The sequence below is a fragment of the Diabrotica undecimpunctata genome, chromosome 1, assembly GCF_040954645.1.
Source record: "Diabrotica undecimpunctata isolate CICGRU chromosome 1, icDiaUnde3, whole genome shotgun sequence".
NCBI classification, from domain to species: Eukaryota; Metazoa; Arthropoda; class Insecta; order Coleoptera; family Chrysomelidae; genus Diabrotica; species Diabrotica undecimpunctata.
In genome coordinates, this window is record NC_092803.1 from 88,624,036 (window position 1) to 88,644,492 (window position 20,457).

The following is a 20,457-nucleotide window of genomic DNA, read 5'->3' on the forward strand; positions in this document are numbered from 1 at the left end:
GGGTTTGTAAGGTATCAAAAAAATATCAGTTTATTTTTTAGTTTTGTTAAATTAATCAAGATAGCCTTAAAAAATAGAATAGAAAAGAAATATTATGCTTTATTATCACTGAAAATTTTACTATTTTAACTACGTAGTATAACTTCTTACGTGCGTACGAAGTACACACTCTTTTTATTTAAACATTATTTTTAATTTTTCAAAATTTGGTCTTTGTAGGAGCATACGTTATCTTTCAGTGTGCAAAAATTAACAAAAAAATCTCTTATAATAAAGTCACAATATTTGAAAAACTTTTGCGGTTATTTTACGTCTTGGATATTATCCTTAATTCTGGTTGCCATGATTTGATCTGTTAAATCAACAATTATTATTTTTGACGTTTAGTATTAGACCAGTAATAATTATATTTGTTGTAATTGTGTATTTATAACATTTCGATATGCCTTATTTATTTTCGCCTGACGAGTACGTTGATATCCTTTTGATTTATGGAGAATTTCCCGACAATTATATCAAGAAAGATTTCCAAATCGAAACATTCCAAGCGAAAAAACCTTTAAGAATTTGGAACGCTTACTTAGACAGGGACATTTTCCTAATAATAAAAGAGGTACAATTGAACGCACAGTAAGATGTAACCAAAACCTTATTAATGTACTAGCATATGTTAATTTTAGTCCCAAGGTGTCTGTTAGAACCCTCGCCAGTGAATGTGGCATTCCAAAAAGTTGTGTGCATAGAATTCTCAAAGATTTTAAGTACCATCCTTTTAAAGTGCACCTAGTTCAAGGATTACAGCCTGGTGATGACCAAATACGTCTTGAGTTTATTGCGAAAATGATGTTAAAAATCAGTGATGATCCACTTTTTTTATCAAAAATATTGTGGAGTGATGAGGCTAGATTTCACAATAATGGTGTTGTCAACCGTCACAATTCCAGTTATTGGTCTCCCGTGAACCCACATTGGATGATGGAAACAAGATTTCAGCATATTTGGGGTATAAATGTGTGGTGCGGTTTATTTAATGGCCGTGTTATAGGTCCTTACTTTTTTAACGGCACTCTAACAGGTGTTCGATATTTAGACTTTTTAGAAAACATTCTACCCGATTTGCTAGAAGATATTCCTCTTCATGAGCGTCAAGAAATGTGGTGGCAACAAGACGAAGCTACTCGACATACTGCGAGAATCGTTAGCGACCACCTACAAAACCGTTTTGATAACCACTGGATAACAAACAACTCTCCAGAAATTATGTGGGCCGCACGTTCATGTGATTTGTCACCTCTTGACTCTTTCTTTTGGGGAGCGATAAAAGATATTGTTTATCAATCAAAACCGCAAAATTTAGAGGAATTAAAAAGAAAAAATAAGACAAGCATATCGCCAAATTACTCCCGAAATGATTCGAGCCACATGTACTGGAATGGACACGAATCTTCTGGAACGATTCGAAATGTGTGTTGCAGCAGGTGGATTACAATTCGAACGTTTAATGTAAATAATATTAGTTAGTTGGTGTTTTGATTTATTTTTTCATGTAATTTTTATTGCATTTATTTTTATTGTTCCTTTAAGTTTTATTGTTCCTAAGGTTGTATTTTATTTGTACGAGTAGTATGTTCAATTTGCAATTTATTTAAAGTTTGCAATAAATTGTTTTTGTTTTACTTTCATTCTTTTATTTTGTAATATTGACGATTTATCTAATTTCAGTGACAATAAAGCATATTTCTTTTCTATTCTATTTTTTAAGGCTATCTTGATTAATTTAACAAAAATAAAAAATAAACTGATATTTTCTCGATAACTTACAAACCCATTTTATTAAAAAAAAATCGGTTAAATAGACGATAGAAGACCACATCCAAAACTATAAAAAAATGTACAGGGTGCTATTAAAAAATTTAAGTTAGGGGGTGTAACTAGGGGATGATTTTTTCTTCGCTATATTAAAGTGTATTACAAATTAAATAGAGCAGTTTTTGTCCCTTTAAAAAATCTCTATTTTGTTAATAAATATAGCCTGGATAAATTAGTCTGGGACACTTAATTAACAAAAATAAAGAATAAATTGATTTCTTGATTATTTACAAACCGATTTTATTTTTAATAAATCTGTTGAATAGACGATAGGAGACCACATCCAAAACTATAAAAAAATATACAGGGTGCTATTAAAAAAATTAAAGTTAAGGGTTGTGACTAAGGGATAAATATTTAGGGGATGATTTTTTTCTATGCCATATTAAAGTGTATTACAATTAGAATAGATCACTTTTTGTTCCATTCGAAAATCTCTATTCGTTTAAGAGATATAGCGTGGGTAAATTAGTCTGGGACACCCTGTATGTATGATATTTTTTATAGATGTTTATGTTTTTTATCGCAATTTTGAGTTATTTTTATGTTTAATTTGTATTTTTAGGAATACTTATTTTTCCGGTATTTTGATACGTCTGTATGCCGTTTGTAATTTAAGCTTTTTCGTGGTTTTAAGGGTTTTTGTTATTTAATGCGTAACATTTTCGTACACAACTTATTTCATCCTCTTTACTTTCCTAGATATATTTATGATGTTTATGTTATTTATGATTTTATGATGAACTATGAGTCTTTTATGTATGGTTTTTTATTTTATATGTATTTTATTATTGTTTATCGCCTACTATTTGTATTATTTGCGTAGTATTTTTTGAATCTTTTTTCATTTTCTCACTGTTATTCTCTACGTTTCACCAATTATACACGAGCATTTTTTTTATAGGTATTAACATATATATTACGCTTCATCTTTTTCCTTATGAGCTTATTTTAAACAAGTATTCCAAGTTTCCATTTCTCATATTATTGGGCTAGCGTTATCGCCCTGCATTTCATAGCTTTCTGTTCTAGTCACCTGCAAATTGGTATGTATACAGATAGATATATATTATTTAAATATACCCCATATGCTGAATATATTTCATTACATCTAAAGTTACCGAGCTAAACCAAAATTACCGAGAATACTTATATATAACATATATCTTGTTAATAATGTAAGAAGTCACACTTTCATTACATTATACTTTTTTCTTGCTTTTTAGCAATATGTCGTGATATCTTTGAATTAATTACTTGATATTTATAATTATTTTTCCAATCTGTCGTTTCCTCTAGAGCTATGATGATATACCGGAAACATGTGTAAATATATTTGTCGAATTAATAACATCTATTTGTTAATTAATAGCACTTATCGTTGCAGATTCAATCAAGTAATTTCAATTTATTGGCGATGCGTGGGACCATCTGTTCTGATGACGTCACATCATCTGTTAAGAATGACAGGTCCTGTTTCAAACAGCTCGTTTTATTTTTTACAGAATTAGTCAGTTTAATTTTAATATTAGAAGCTATCGGATGTATGTGTGGGTGATATATAAAAGCTATTGTTTTGTATTTATGTTCAAAAGTGATCATATTTAAGGTAAGCGATATTATTATTATTTAAATCTCTGACTAAATATTTATGAATTTATGTTTATTTGTTGTACCGTTCCTGTTAATGGTTTTAGTTTATTGACTTCGTTTTTTCGAAAAGACTTCATCTTAATATAATGTCTACAGTACTGATTGTTAAAACTTTTCTTAGTTCAATAATTTTGTACGTATATATACCTAAATATCAACAATAATTTGTTGTGTTTGGATATAGGTATAGATATTATATTGATTGTGTCAAGTTGCTAAATACCTTTTAGTCGTTATTAGGATTCTTATTGCGGTTTTTAATATTACCTTACGGTTATACACACTATATTTTAATTGTTTGCTTGATATTTCATATTTTCACTTACACTATTGATCTGGTGTGTATCAAGCTATATTTTCTATGATCTTTTATGATCTCTGTATGTGTTTTATACAGAGTTATCAATAAATTTAATAATTAAACGTCTCTCAGTATACTTAGAGTAAAGAGTACAGTAGAGTAATTAAACGACTGTCAGTACACTTGGAGTAATTTTTTGTTGGCATATATACATTATTTTTAAACATTTTTATTGTTTTTATTTCCATTTTATGCTTAATATTTTTCCTGCTAAATATATATATTATATATATATATATATATATATATATATATATATATATATATATATATATATTATTTGTATTATGGCTTTTTTCTTTGTTAATATATCTTACATATCTTAACGTTGAATATTTGGTGGTGCTGTACGGAGTATAAAAAGGATGGTCGACTTTTTCCCGCAGGATTCACGCCTGTGTACCTTCACGAAGGGAGTTGTACTTAAACCTATTAGTTGATCGTGAGACGGGACCTGCAAAGTGCGCTGTCAACTAGGGTTAGGTATTATTATGATTGTTTATTTTGACTTTAATCTTAGTTCATTGAGCCAATAAAAAAGAATTATAACTTATTTGTTATCAAAAGTAAAATAATCCTTATATTACCTGTGTTCGATGGATTCAAAAGATTTTCTAGTTGTCTTTTATCGGGAAAAAAGAAAGGATAAGAATACAAATATATTATATTACAAAGATTTACGTTTCTTTATTTTATATGAACGAATAAAACAATTATTAAATTCTGTCGTTATCTTATCAATCAGCATACAAGAAAATAAATCAAATTTTTATAATAATAAGATTATAAAGATACATTTATATTACGTGAAAACCAATTTTACTTAAAATTTTCTTTACTTGAAACAAGAAACAACAAAACTTTAAACGTTTGATTAGCCTAACAAAACCTCAGTTCTTAAATTTGAATGCTAATGACAATGATGTCAAACCGATCCTTCACAGATATAAAATTCAATTGTACAAACACTTACAGCTTATTTTCTTCTTGAGTTGTATGTTGGAAAATCCCAGAAAAGTCTCTCAGTCTCCTCAACGATGTGATCTCTCCTCTTTGGCACCTCGGCTCCTTCTTAACGTCTCTGCAAACCTCCTGCAGACTACACAAAAAACACCTGATTCACTTCTCCAAACTCAGCTACTTATTTATGACACCAGGACCTCCTTTTGTCAACTTGATGCCGTAAGAATACTTTCACATATACTTTATAAAATGCCCACGGTAGATACAAGGACCTTTTTTAATCTACTTGTTATCTCCTTCTGCAAACTATTCACTTTTTTTCGTTACGCTGGTATCTAAACTCACGAACCACACCCTATCTTGAGACAAACGACTGTTTCCTTTCGATGACCAAAATATAACTAACTCCTCCGGTCTCCTGATCGGCTCACAAATTCCCATTTAAAAACGACCGTCCAATCAAAAGCTCAAATTGTGTTTACCATGATTTTGGAAAAGCCTAATTTCGGTTTCAGAGAAAAACTAAATAGCTTACTTTAAAATTGGTTTTGTCAATACACAATTTATACATATTTCAAAAGATTAGAATATGGTCATTTAATACTCGACTATACAAACAATGAAAAGATTAACTAAGACAGGTAAAATGTCTTCTAATTCTAAACAAAGGTTTTTTTGATAATTTTGTTTGAAACGGAAAAAGGTCGTTTGCCAAACAAATTTCTATTCTTATCTACACTAAATCTTATCTTAAATTACTATATACATTTTTGTTTATAATGATATCTTAAAATTTTATTCCGATGGATATTTTTATTTATTTTTCTTTGGTTGGGAAAGAAAAAGTATGACAAATCCCCGCCTTTGCATATGATAAAAAATTACTGAATTATGCAGGGATTTTTCTCTATGCAAAAACAATACCAGTATTTTATTCATAATATTTGTAAACATCGTTGATATTATAAATTCCCCTAATCTTGTTTTAATATTTGAAAAGCCTTCTCCTGTTCTTCTTTCCAATTCCATTTTATCCCTTTCTTCAGCAATTTTATTAATTTCTTCTTTCACCTGTTGTCGATATTTATATGGGATCGGGTAAGTCTTCGATCGAAAGTTTCACAAGTTTTTTACCTCAAAAGAATGTTCGTACTTTTTTGCCACTCTGTTTTCCTCATTTATTAAAGTTTCGTGTTCTTTTAACATCAGACGCACCTCATTTTCTTTTTCTTCTCCACATATCAATTTTCTTTCTTTTTTTCATCAATCTCTTCCTTAAATACCACTGTTTCAATCATATCCTTTTCATTTTCCTTTGTTGACACTATTTCTTCTTCTTCTTCGGGGCTCATTCCTTCTTTTGAGGAATCTCCGGTATTGACTTCCTTTATCCTTTTCTTAAGTTTTCTTCCTTTTCCTCTTTGTCCTTGCTTCGTTGCCAAATTCATTTCCACTGTTTGTTCTTTTTCCGAATTATCAATTTTCTTTTTCCCATGTTCATTTTCCTGTTCTCCTTCTTTTTCTTCTGTTAGTTTCATCGTATTATTTTTGAAATCTATGACTACATGTTTTTCTGCCAGTTCGTCCACTCCTACAATCATGTCATGCGACATGTTTGGCATTATTACACATTGTAGTGCATACATTTTCTCATCCAATCGTACCCTCACTCGTATTCCTTCATTTATCGTTGCCAATGTCCGTTTATTTGCACCCACCAAATTTACCCTTGGTATTTTGTAAATTAAATTTGTCAAACTCACTTCTTCTATTAATTTTCTGTTTACCAATGTTATTTCTGAACCGGTGTCTATCAAAATTTTGATTGGTCTATTTTTTTATGTAACCATCTACAAATTTTAAATTAACTCCTCTTCTTTCCTCATTATTTCCTGCTAATTTAATGAATTCCTTCGGGTGACAAAAAATTCCTGCCTGGTTTTTTGGTTTTAGTGGGTGCTTTCGTGAAAACCCGTCTGTTGTTCTTCCGTATTTCTTCTTTCATCGCTGTGTCTTTCATTTTCATTTTCCTCTATTTGTGTATGATTTACCTGTCTTCTGTTTTCTTTTGGTCTGTTATATCCGTTCCGGTTTCCACGATATTCCTGTTCATTTCGTCTATTGTAATTTCTGTTTTCGGGATATGCGCGTGTGTTATTTCTGTTGTGATTTTCTCGATATCTGTCCTCATTCCATAGCCGATTTCTGAAAACATCATTTCCTCTTCTGTTTTCCCTATTTTCGTTTTCCCTCCTGGGAATAAATTCTCGTCTAGTGTAATCCCTCCTAAAATTTTGTCCTCTCTCTCTGTATTCCTGAGTTTCTCGGTGTCTGTAATTTTCTTGTGACCTTCTTGCTCTTTTTTCCTGTATCCGTGATGCCCTTATTTGTAGGAATTGGCATAAACTATCGATGTCTTTGTAGTTTTGTAGATTGATTTGATCTTCAATTGTGTCATCAAAGTGTCTTGCAATCAACTCTACTAATTGCTCGGATGAATAATTGTATTGCAGATGTTTTGCGTTATTGTACATTTGCAATGCGTATGTTTTTTCTGATATACCCATCCTCTCATGGTATTTCCCATTTTGCAATTCCTTGTTTATCTGTAATTGCTCTGTCTTTCCCCAGAAAAAACTCAGAAATTTATTTTCAAATTCTTGCCAACTTTCAAATTCCTCCGCTTTGCTGTCGAACCATAGACACGCCTCATCTTTGAGATGATTTCTGATCATTTCCTTAGCTGTCTCAAAGTTTCCCATGTATTGTATCTTCTTCTTTAGATTATTCATGAACGGTACGGGGTGAAGTTTTCTTACATCCCCGCCAAACTGTAATTTTACCTCGCTTGTTCCCTGGATAAACATTTCCCTTCTCTCCCCGGAATTTTGTTCCTTTTTGATTTCCTCCATTTTTCTTTCTATTTCTCGCATGTCTTGTAAAGCCATTTCAAATTTTGTTTCTAACTGTTCTAATTCCTTTTTCTGTACAGTCTTAATATCTCTCATTTTAGTTTCTATTTCTTCTCTCTGCATCTCTAGTTTCCTCTCTGTTTCTTCTCTGACTTTTTCTAAACAGACTTTTACCTCATTTTCATATTTGTCCAAACGCTTTTCCATTTTTCTATCATTTTCTTCTAATTTTTGTTCTATTGCTAGCCTTGTTTCCCGTTGGTTTTCTTCCATTGTCTGTTTTGTTTCAATTTGGTTTTTCTCTATTGTTTGTGTCTGTATTTGCATCATTGCTAATAATTTTTCCAGCATCCCTGTTTCTTCTCTTTTCTCCATTATTGTAGCATTTCCTTCATTATCCGATCCTTCATCAATAATTGTTTCCTCTTCTATCTTATCCTCTTTCCTTTCTTGCGTTTTGCTTTGACTCCTTGTGGTCGACGACATGTTAGTTAGATTATTTATCCCCGCCAAATATGAAATTCGAGTAATGTTGCAAAGACGAAAACTTTTCCTCTTATCCCAAATGCAATAAATTCAAATAAATGCAATAAAACTTTTGTCAGTTGTAAAAATCAATCAAATATCATAAATTATATTATGTAAAAATTTGTACCTAAAGAAATTTGAAATGTAATGTCACAAAAGCAAATATTATAAAATTTAACCATCGGCAAATAAATTTTCAATCAATCTGCTTTCTTTCTCTATCCGTTTAAATTTTAACTAGAAATACTTTCTACGCCTTACACGTTGGGGGCCATTTATTATGATTGTTTATTTTGACTTTAATCTTAGTTCATTGAGCCAATAAAAAAGAATTATAACTTATTTGTTATCAAAAGTAAAATAATCCTTATATTACCTGTGTTCGATGGATTCAAAAGATTTTCTAGTTGTCTTTTATCGGGAAAAAAGAAAGGATAAGAATACAAATATATTATATTACAAAGATTTACGTTTCTTTATTTTATATGAACTAATAAAACAATTATTAAATTCTGTCGTTATCTTATCAATCAGCATACAAGAAAATAAATCAAATTTTTATAATAATAAGATTATAAAGATACATTTATATTACGTGAAAACCAATTTTACTTAAAATTTTCTTTACTTGAAACAAGACACAACAAAACTTTAAACTTTTGATTAGCCTAACAAAACCTCAGTTCTTAAATTTGAATGCTAATGACCATGATGTCGAAACGATCCTTCACAGATATAAAATTCAATTGTACAAACACTTACAGCTTATTTTCTTCTTGAGTTGTATGTTGGAAAATACCCAGAAAAGTCCAGTCTCCTCAACGATGTGATCTCTCCTCTTTGGCACCTCGGCTCTTTCTTAACGTCTCTGCAAACCTTCAGCAGACTACACAAAAAACACCTGATTCACTTCTCCAAACTCAGCTATTTATTTATGACACCAGGACCTCCTTTTGTCAACTTGATGCCGTAAGAATACTTTCACATATACTTTATAAAATGCCCACGGTAGATACAAGGACCTCTTTTAATCTACTTATCTGCATCTTCAAACTATTCACTTCTTTTCGTTACGCCGGTATCCAAACTCACGAACCACACCCTATCTTGAGACAAACGACTGTTTCCTTTCGATGACCAAACTATCACTAACTTCTCCTGTCTCATGATCGACTCCCAAATTCCCATTTAAAAACGACCGTCCAATCAAAAAGCTTAAATTGTGTTTACCATGATTTTGGAAAAGCCTAATTTCGGTTTCAGAGAAAACTAAATAGCTTACTTTAAAATTGGTTTTTTCAATACATCATTTATACATATTTCAAAAGATTAGAATATGGTCATTTAATACTCGACTATACAAACAATGAAAAGATTAACTTACAGGTAAAATGTCTTCTAATTCTAAACAAAGGTTTTTTTGATAATTTTGTTTGAAACGGAAAAAGGTCGTTTGCCAAACAAATTTCTATTCTTATCTACACTAAATCTTATCTTAAATTACTATATACATTTTTGTTTATAATGATATCTTAAAATTTTATTCCGATGGATATTTTTATTTATTTTTCTTTGGTTGGGAAAGAAAAAGTATGACAGTATATACAGTGCATTCCGTATGTTTTATAAACAGAATCAGGGGAAATTGTTACCTGATTGCTATCGAAGAAGCGTCTATGACCAACATATATTCTTACAGTGACCAATGTTCATTATCCACTTTTAAACAAAAAATTACTTGCTCGTCGTAGATAAACTATAGTATACAAATATTTACGCTTTCCTTTCGTCTTTCATTTAACGTCTCGTACATCAAAATCGAATAAATAACAACGAAGGTATGATGTAATGGTCTTTTGGCACGTTAGTTGGTTTGAACATAATTTATGGATGGTAAACATGCGTTGGTTAGTCTTCGTCATAATTGGATTATATCTAAATATCATTGTAAAATGGTAATTGTTATAGAAAAAATATAATATGCAACAAATTGAAAAATAGTCGTATTGGAGATTTATGTATAGTAGCGGATGTTTAGATGAGACTCTGACTAATTGTTCGTTCATTGGAGATCTGTGTGTAGTAGTGAGCGTTTAGCGAAAACTCTTGGCGAATTGTACGTTTAGTGGAGATTTGTGTACAGTAGTGGTCGTTCAGATGTGGCTTGTAGAGTGTAACGATTAAAACGTTACATTTTTGTTTTTATTAATTTCAAAGTGCTTTCCATTATTTTCTGCTCGTACTATTTGATTCTCGTTGATAATAACTTCTTTTTCCTTTAATTTTATTCCTATATTTTATTTTAATATTTTCCTACTTCGAATAAATTCACCGATTAATTTCACTAAACTTTATTAAAAGTGATAGTTTTAGAATAATTTTTTGTTAGTGCAGTGACACTATAAATCACTATTTGATTTTTGATGACAATCATATTAGTTTATATTAAGACTGGTTGAGTCAAATAGAATAAAAAAAAATATATATAAAAGTTCTTTAGTATCTTTGAGATGTTCGTTATTAATTGTTTCTTGTTATTTTTGGTTGGTTTAGCGAATTAACCGTAAGTTGCAAATATTGTTTTAATTTCAGCCGTAAAATCTCGCTCTTCAATTTAAAAGGAAAAGACACTTTTCTCTTTATTTCAGAATTTAATTGTTACAGCAAGTCTTGATTAATATAACTAAACACAGCATGATTACATTATCACTATTCTTTATAAAATGTTCAGCATTATTAAAAAAAATATATTACCTAGTGTGCTCACATTTCTGAACTGTAAAACTTTTATAGAAATATGTTGTAGTTTCGATTTCTAATTTTTTTGCATCTTTAATTCAAATTGAAAGTTGTATTTTATTATTTCACGTTGTAGATAGGTCGTTTCTAGATTTTTATTTTACTAAGTGCATAACCCAAGCAATAGCTCCGTAAGTTAGCATTGGCCTAATAACAGCGGTGTAGACCCAGGCGATCACCCTGGGCGTGAGGCCCCAGGTGCGTCCGACTGTTCGTCGACACTGCTCATAGGCAATATATGCTCTTTTAGCTCTACCATCTAAGTGTGAGTTCCATGTTAACTTCCTATCAAGGGTAATACCAAGGTACTTCACCTCGTCAGAAAAATTTAGACTGTAGTTTAGAATCCTTAGGGGTATTAAGGTTGATCTGCACCCCCCAAAAGACAAACCCCAAATTCAAAAAATTTGAAAAAATTTGAGAAGGTATATGTGATGTCTAGAAGTATTTTGACAACTTTTAAACAAACTTCATGTTTTCGTTTTTGAAAAAACTCAAAAAAACTACTTTTTTCCAAGTATAAAGCGGGAAAACCAAACATAGGATTTTGTTAATTTTTTTACAGCATCAAGATATGATTATAAGAAATACTTATGAATTTTTTGAAAATTTTTAAATTTACAGTTTTGTTCCAATAGGAAAAAATAATATGTTTCGGCTTATAATAAAGTTACCGGTAAGAAACCGAAAATTTTTTTAATAACAACATATATAAAACTGTAAAAGTGGAAAATATTTGCAACAAAAAGTTAAATATTTTTTCCTAAACATATGAAAAATCTCGTTAAACAAGAATTATGTCTTGAACTGCCGCCTTCAAATTGTAGTGTAGGGAGATGGCTCCATCTGAAGCAATGGTAGTATTTATCATCGATAGATAACATTACGTTCGGCTTCGAAACGCTTCAAGCAAAACGCCACACTAACAGGGTTGCCATATCAATTACTTTGTACAACACTTTGGCAGATAACAACAAAATTTAATAGGAATGTTATCGGTTTGAACTTTGAACCGGTCATGCTGAAACTTACAGAGTTACAGAATAGTAGATACTGCAACTTTTATTTTGAAAGTAGGATATCATAAAATTTACACTCTATAAGTAATATATCTATAAAAAACCTATTTAGTTTTAAAAACTTATTTAGGCGTTTTTAGTTAATTATTTTAGTATTTATAAAAATAGTGTTTTTATAAAAATAGTTTCAAATAATCCATTTCAACTGCTAACAATCTTCTCTTCAGGTCTGCATTGACAATTGTCCATACTTCAGAGCCATAACAAAGAACTGATTCAACCATGGTTTGCCCTATTCTCTTTTTGTTCCTTTTTGAAATGTTGCGATCCCACCATAAGGAGTTCAGACATCCTACGTCTCTGAGTAACTCGGTGTTTAATTTCGGTTTGTCCCAAGCCGTTCTTAGCAATGAGTGCACTTAAATATTTAAATTTTTCCACTTGTTTGATTTCCACGTCCTCATCGATCAACACTTCAAACCTTGCATCTGAATTGATAACTAAATATTCTGTTTTCTTCATGCTGACTTGTAACCCACATTTTACATATTCTCTGTATAGACGCTTTATCATAAATTCTAGATCATAAAAATCTTGAGCTAGGACGACTTGGTCATCCGCAAAGTTCAGGGAGAACAGTACGTCATTTCCTATGGGGATTCCCATTCCCAGGCAGTGGTTTTTCCAATTATGGAGGGCTGCCTCAATATATAAATTAAACAGTGAGTGTGACATTATGCATCCTTGTTTTAGTCCTTTAGTTACTTTTATTGGCTCTGATAGTCTATTTCCGATTTTTAGGTAAGTAGTGTTCTCCGTGTATACTTCTGTAATTATTCCTAAAAGGTATGGACTAATGTCGAGTTGTTGCCACAATTTAAGTCTTGGAACTGTATCATACGCCTTTTCTAGGTCGATGAAGGCTAGATGTACTTTGGTACCAACTACTATTCTTTTTTCTATTAATTGTTAGAGTATAAACAAGTTATTAGTGCAAGATCAAAGATCAAAGATTCAAACGTCAATAAACTTATTTTAACCTTCAATTGTGGCTTATTTCCATTAAAATAGTAATTAGATCTTATCTCTGTCGTTGGCTCGGTTGGTGTTTCTCTTCTTCTTCTTTCTTTTTAATGACTGCTCGGATGTAATTGTGAACACTATTCCATCCCTCCGTACTTCCAGTCATCTTCACGATCATCTCTCTTGCAGTCACAGGGTTCATACCTATTTCTTTCTCTGTTTGATGGGTAAACCTCTGCACGGGCGACATCCCAATGAGGTCAGTCAAGACCATGTCGACAATATAGCGTCGAACTATTTGCTGACGTCAGGAAAGATGTTCCCTGAAACAGAAGATTCACTACTGGCCATTCAGGATCAGGTTATACAAACCAAAAATTACCTGAAATATATCGTCAAAGACCCTCAGGTCCAGAATGACAAATGCCGATATGGATGTTAAGCTCAGGAAATCATCTAACATCTTACCGGGGCTGTCAGGCATTTGCTGCAACTGAATATAAGGAACGGCACGACTCAGTAAGAAAGATCATTCATCAAGAGATAGCTATCAAACTGGGACTTCTTCAAACAAACCATCTTCCATATTATCAATACGTTCCTGAGAGTATACTTGACAATGACAACTACAAGCTATACTGGGACCGCACTGTGCTCACAGAACAAACAGTGGCACATAATAGACCAGATCTCATACTAGTTAATAAACTAAAGAGACAAACAACATTAATTGATGTGGCCAACAACATTGGATACCCAACAACAATAATCTTCGTGTTAAACAGAACGAAAAAATCGCCAAGTACAGGGATCTGGAAATTCAAATACAAAGACAGTGGAGAATGGAAAGTACCCAGACAATACCTATTATTCTCTCTACTACTGGAGTAATTCCAAAGAAACTCCTAGAAAACATAAAAAAGCTAGGTCTGAATGAACATCTTTACAAGACTATGCAGAAAGCTGTAGTACTCTCAACGTCCAGATGTGTACGAAAATTTTTGGGAGATACTCCAACATACCAAGCCACCTAGGACTCGATAACACGGAAAGAGTCCCACCAGAGCTCAATCCTTTTGATACCGTAGGTATCTGGGATGAGTGAATTTTCCCCTTAGATGAAGTGTGAGCCGTATGACTAAATCTGGGATACTAATACTCAAAAGCAAACTTAATTCCAAGCACATAGTAAAAGCAATAAACACATACGCAATACCACTTTTCACATACTCATTTGGCTTTATAAAATTGTCGAATACGGAAACTGAAGAACTAATTAGACCAAATAGAACCGTGATAACTAAATAGGCATCAACTACCCCAAATCGTACATCCAACGCATGACACTACCACGCACACAAGGTGAGAGAAGAACATCGTGTTTTGGAAATATCATTCACTACTTAAAGATAAAAAAACAGCAAAAAACAAAGACAAAAATATATAGAGCAGCAATTAGACCAGTGATAGCATACGGAGCGAAAGTAATATGTTTTACGAAAATAGATATAAAGAAAATAAAAATATAAATAAAAAGTAAAATATAAAGAAAAAGTAAGAATTATTAAAAGCAAAATGATAAGAATAAACAGCCCAATAAAGCCCGAACAAGGAGAATATAGAAGACTAATGAAGCATGAAATAAGAAATAGAAATATAACCGAAGGGGAAGACATAGTGAAATTTATTAATCCATACAGACTGAGATGGTTTGGACACATACAAAGAAGAGAAAAAGACGCACTAATAAGGAAGATAACAAACCTGAAACCAGTAATAAACAGACCAAAAGAAAGACGTGTTTGCATGTTTTAAATAACATTTTTGACGATTGACCATTTTTCATATAAATCCCACTAAAATATTAAATAATACTTGATAATTTAATTTTTAACTATCAACAAAAATCTAATATATGATTGCATGTATAAATTTAATGGTAATACGATATTCACAGATAGCGCCGCTAAGTACCTCTTTGTCGATAAAAATGTTTACATAATAAATATGTGTCATTTTTCAATGATATGTGTGGATTATGTTCTTCCCGATTGACACAGCGGAGCAGTAAAATATTATACATAAAGATGTTGTTAAAGATATCTTTGCTTATTTGGTCTACTAGGTATTTGATAAAATTATTGTCTACACAACTTGGCAACTCAGCCAAAGGATATAATGATAGAAAACTGTAATTTATATTAGGGTTTGAAAATATTACAGGGTCATCATGTAGAAATCTACGATTAAGTTAAAAAAATTACCACAGTAGTATGCCGCAGTAGAGCCATCTCTAGGATCAGAAACAAATTAATCGAGGGTGAAGATCAACCTTAAGCCCGGGATTCTTCTTTTCCTGGTAAGGAGGACCATCTCTGTTTTCTTAGGATTTATAGATAATGAGTGTTCCTTGCACCATATTTCTATTAGTCGGAGAGCAACTTGTGATCTCTCACATAGTGTGTTCTCAAACTTACCGCTTTGCAAGACAGCAATATCGTCTGCATAGGCTATTGTGTAGAAACCGTTGCTGCTGAGTTGGTCAACCAGGGCATCTAGAACTATGTTCCAGAGTAGTGGTGATAGCACCCCTCCCTGTGGACACCTGTTGGGAATGTGGTTTTATCAAACGCTCCCTCAATGTCTATGAATATAACTAGGGTGGATTCTTTATTATCCAGCGATCTTTCAATTCTTCCCACTACATGATGCAGTGCAGAATCGGTAGATCTTCCCGAAGTATATGCATGTTGATTTGGGTGAAGTGGGTTATGGACCAGAACTTCATCCCTTATGTACCTCTCGCATAGCCTTTCCATCGGTTTCAACAGAAAGGATGTTAGGCTAATTGGCCGGAAAGCCTTTGTAGGGTGTAGTCCATCCTACCTGGTTTTGGTATGAAGACCACACGTACCTCTCTCCACTTCCTAGGAATATATCTCAGAACCAAAGAGGCTCCGAATATTTCCACGAGGTGCGGCAGAAGGATATCCAGTCCCCATCGTAGTAGGGCTGGATATATGCTGTCAGGCCCTGGTGATTTGAAAGGGGTGAAGCACAATATGGCCCATTTTACCTTTTCCTCATTAATCATTGTTCTGGCGAGATACCAGTCGTTTATTGAGGGTATGATTGCTTCTTCCATCCGGTTTGGTGCTGTTGAGACACTAGAACCGGGAAAGTGTGTTTTCATCAGGACCTCAGTACTTTCGCGAAGGTTGGAAGTTTTGTTCCCATCTTCCTTCGTTAGTATGCCGACGTGGGTCCTTTGAGAGCGCTTTTTGTAGCCTGGAAGCCTGCGGGAAATCTTCGATTTCCTCACAGAAGGTTCTCCAAGCAACACTTTGTCTTTGCCTGCAGACTTTTTTAAACTCTCTGAGATTTGATTGATAAGAATCCCAATCCTCTTTGAGTTTGGTGCGTTTCGCTCTATTAAAAGCTGTTCTTGCTATCTTTCTAAGGTGCAGAAGTTTTTAGAAGAAAGTTTTTCTCTTTATTTTAGAATTTAATTGTTACAGCAAGTCTTGATTAATATAACTAAACACAGCACTTTTTGATTACATTATCACTATTCTTTATATTTATTTATTTATCGTATGGCAATTACAACACATTTAGAACAAATGCACAAACACTAGTAATATAGGTATTTGACAAACTTTAAATAGTTACAAACAAACATCAAGTGTATTTATATAATCAATTGACTCTGAAAACGCAAACAGGAAGTCTTCAGGGCTACCATTGTAGGATCTTGAGGGACACTCTTGAATAATGTGGTCGATGGTTTGGTTCTCCCCACAGTCACATTGAGGAGACGGGTTCTTTCCCCATTTATGTAGAATGTATGCACATCTGCCATGTCTGATTCGGATCCTATTTAGAGTGGACCATGTTTTGCGTGGAAGATCAAAACCTGGTGGCTTGTGGGTAATGCAAGGCATGTTATTTTGCCATTCGTTCCATTCTTGGGATCATGCATTCGTGATGTTGAACTCCTCATGTATCATTCTTGCCGTTTTCATTGGTGGTTTTCTAGAACGGAGACGGGTATTTCGTGCATCCTCGGTATCTTGGTGGATCGGCAGGTTTATATTGTTCATGATCTTTTCGTATCCACGTGTAAGTGCGTCGACTCGTCGTAAATGTGGAGGTGGGATGTGACTTAATACTGGAAGCCATTGGGTGAGAGTTGATTTAATTGTACCAGCTATCATCCTCATAGTGCTGTGTAGCTGATTGTCGACCTTTTTTACGTGTGGACTGTGTAGCCAGACTGGAGTACAATATTCAGCGGTCGAGAAAACAAGGGCTAAGGCAGTAGAGCGGAGAGTGGAACCGATGCTCCCCAGGTGGTACCGCAGAGCTTCTGTATAATGTTATTTCTTGTACTCAACTTTTGGGCAGTTTTTGTTAAATGCTCTTTAAATGATAGCGTTCTGTCTAGTGTTACGTCCAGGTACTTCGGTGTTTTGTTGTGGGTTTATTCTTTATAATATATATATATATATATATATATATATATATATATATATATATTATTGCGATATTTAAAGTCTTGGTGCGCCAAGCAATAATTAGCTAATTAATTTTTTTGATTAATTAAAATTATTTAAATGATATGATTATGACTCTATCACAATTTTTAATTCTTTTATCTCAGAGTTAAATTCGTGCTTCAATACCTATGCTATTACATGTGAAAGGTAAGGTCCAGAGAATACCGGAATAATAAAAAACACATATGATCTAACACTATATATTGAAATAAAAATAATGAAATAATTCACACTCAAAAGTTTTCAATAAACAAATCTCATATAAGGATTCTCAAAATTTTGTTCTCCGTACGTGAACAATCAAAATTAATGGTACAAACAATATTAATTGAAATCTCAAAATCCCAAACTATTCTAACTCTCCTAATCAAAATATTTATATCCTTTCTAAATTACGTGTAAAAATTGTGTTATCAATAAAAGAAAAAAAACTGCAGAAAACAAAAATATCTCTCTCTGATGATGAGTGGTCCAAATCCTTGTTCCTTGTAGACTGTATTATCTCCTCTCAACCGCTCCCTATGTAATCAGCAATCTTACAACAGATTGTTGCAAGTATATCGTCCTTAATGATCTCCTTCAAAAGCAACAATCATTCAAATTATGATAGCCTTTCTCCTCTCGATAAACTGAATCTCTCGTTGGCCCGAGTGAAAAATGACTCTTGGAATATCTTCTCTTTACGATAAACTGAATCTCTCGTTGGCCTGAACAGTGACTCTTGGAATATAAGTAGGAAAATATGACTTACAATATTTTGCTGCTTCAGCTTCTGTCAGATACACTAACTCCACAAAAACTCACTAACATTCAACACTACTGCTTGCTACTTCTTGGGAACCACCAGAGAACAATCACCGTTCGTCTTACAGACTTGGAAACCCACTGCTATCTTTTCTCTCTCCTCAATCTCGCTAAACTTTTTCCTACATACTTATCCCACCTTTTTCAATCTCCGCCAATCAAAACTCGTCACAATTCCCCCATTTTTTCATTTCGATAACAAACAAATTTTTACCTATAATTATAAAATTTCCTAAAACTTATTTACAAATAATATTTTCTATAATTCTTAAAAACTAACAAAAACCTCTTTCTAAAATCTCTTCTATTTGTCTCTAATCACTGCATTAATGTATTTTGGAAAACCCGGTTCAATTGTCTTTGGATTTCACTTAAAATTATGCGGATCACTCAAGTATAACAAAGAAATAATTTATGCAAAGCTTACATTTTGTTTAGTACAGGTAATCCAAGAATTTAATAACTTTCCTTCTTCGAAATGTTTGTTGGATATTATCCTACTTATCTGAATTATTTTAATGTTTTTGAACTTTGAAATATTTTTAAACAAACCAATATTTTTCTCGATTTTACATATCATAACAAATCCCCGCCATTTGATCTGCCGAAAACTCTTTGTTAAATTTTAAAATGACAAAAGTTTTCCAGGATCAAATTATTTCACTATGTTATTAAAATCTATTCATGATATTGATAGATGTCGTGAATGTTAAAAATACCCCGTATATTGCCTGTCTTTATACGGGATTGGATATATTTTCGTTTTAAATTTTTCCAAGTGTTTTCCCTTAAAAGAAAGTTCATAATTTTTAGCCACTCGGTTTACTTCATTAACAAGATCTCCATGGTTTCCTAAAATCTTCTCTAATTTCTTTTCCATGTTTTCTCCACAATTTATTTTTCTTTCATCCTCCTTTTGTTCACATGTGTTCACTGTTCATAATACTTCTTCACAAAATTCTGGATTCTCGTCCATCAGTGCCATTTTTTCTTCTGTTTTCTTTTTATCCTCTAATTCCCTTTGGTATTCCGAGCACCATGTTTCTATTCCTTTCATTTCTCTGATGATACTTTCTTTTTCTTCCTGCTTCCATTCTGTTTTATCGTCGGTTGCCAACAATTCTTCTGTACATTCTATTTCCTGTTTTTCTCTGGTCTCCATCTTATTTTCCTGCTTTCTTTTCGAACTCTTCTTCTTTTTCTTCCTTCTCTTTTTCTCTTCTGTTAGATCTTGTTCTTGTACTTTCGGTTTATCCTCTACAGTCATATTGATTTCTTTGCGTTTTTCCTGTGCATTGATCCTTTCAGAATTTGTTTTCCTATCTGTTTGCTTTTCTTCTCCTGTGTTGTCTGGTTCTGCTCTGATTTCCAGTTTATTTTCCGAAAAATTTATGGTGATATCTTTTTTCCTCAATTCATCAATTCCCGCTATCATATCATGATTTAAATCTTCAATCACCACACATTTCATAATATGGAATTTGTTTCCCACTCTTATCTGTACTCCCAAACCTTCGTTTACTGTCGTCAAATTTTTATTGTTTGCACCCACTAAATCAACCCTAGGAATCTTATACACAAATCTGTCCAAATTTAATTCTTTTACTAGTTTTTTATTGATTAGCGATATCTCCGAACCAGAATCAATCACAATTTTAATCGCTTTATGTTTTATAAATGCATCTAAAAATATTAGATTAGAATTAGAAATTTGTCTTTCGTTTCCTATTGCTACATGATTCATCTCCCTTCCATTTTGTTGTTGGAAGCTCTGGTTATTTCTATCGTCCCTTTGTTCGTTAGTATTCCTATTCGGAGGATTTTGTGCATCTCTATTCCTGTTGTGATTTTCATATGTTCTATGTTGTGTGTCATTCCTGTTATCGTAATTTTGTTGTCTATTGTAATTATTGTAATTTCTCGGCCTATATTCGTTTGTTGATCTGGGATGTTGGTTTCTCTGGTCA

General features: G+C 32.5%; 1 protein-coding gene across 6 annotated transcripts in view; it reads left to right on the forward strand.

The window, feature by feature from the left end:
* The window catches only part of LOC140451284 (angiomotin-like protein 1), an 880,806-nt gene that overhangs the window by 803,712 nt on the left and 56,637 nt on the right, over window positions 1-20,457 (forward strand). Inside the window, exon 13 of one of the 6 annotated variants that reach the window (XM_072545036.1) lies at window positions 3,257-3,995. The exons of the other annotated variants lie outside the window; for them this stretch is intronic. Within the exon in view, the coding sequence (XP_072401137.1) occupies window positions 3,257-3,427 (171 nt within the window). The 3' untranslated portion in view covers window positions 3,428-3,995. Of the gene's footprint in view, window positions 1-3,256; window positions 3,996-20,457 lie in introns of those variants that run through there. 6 annotated transcript variants of the gene reach the window in all.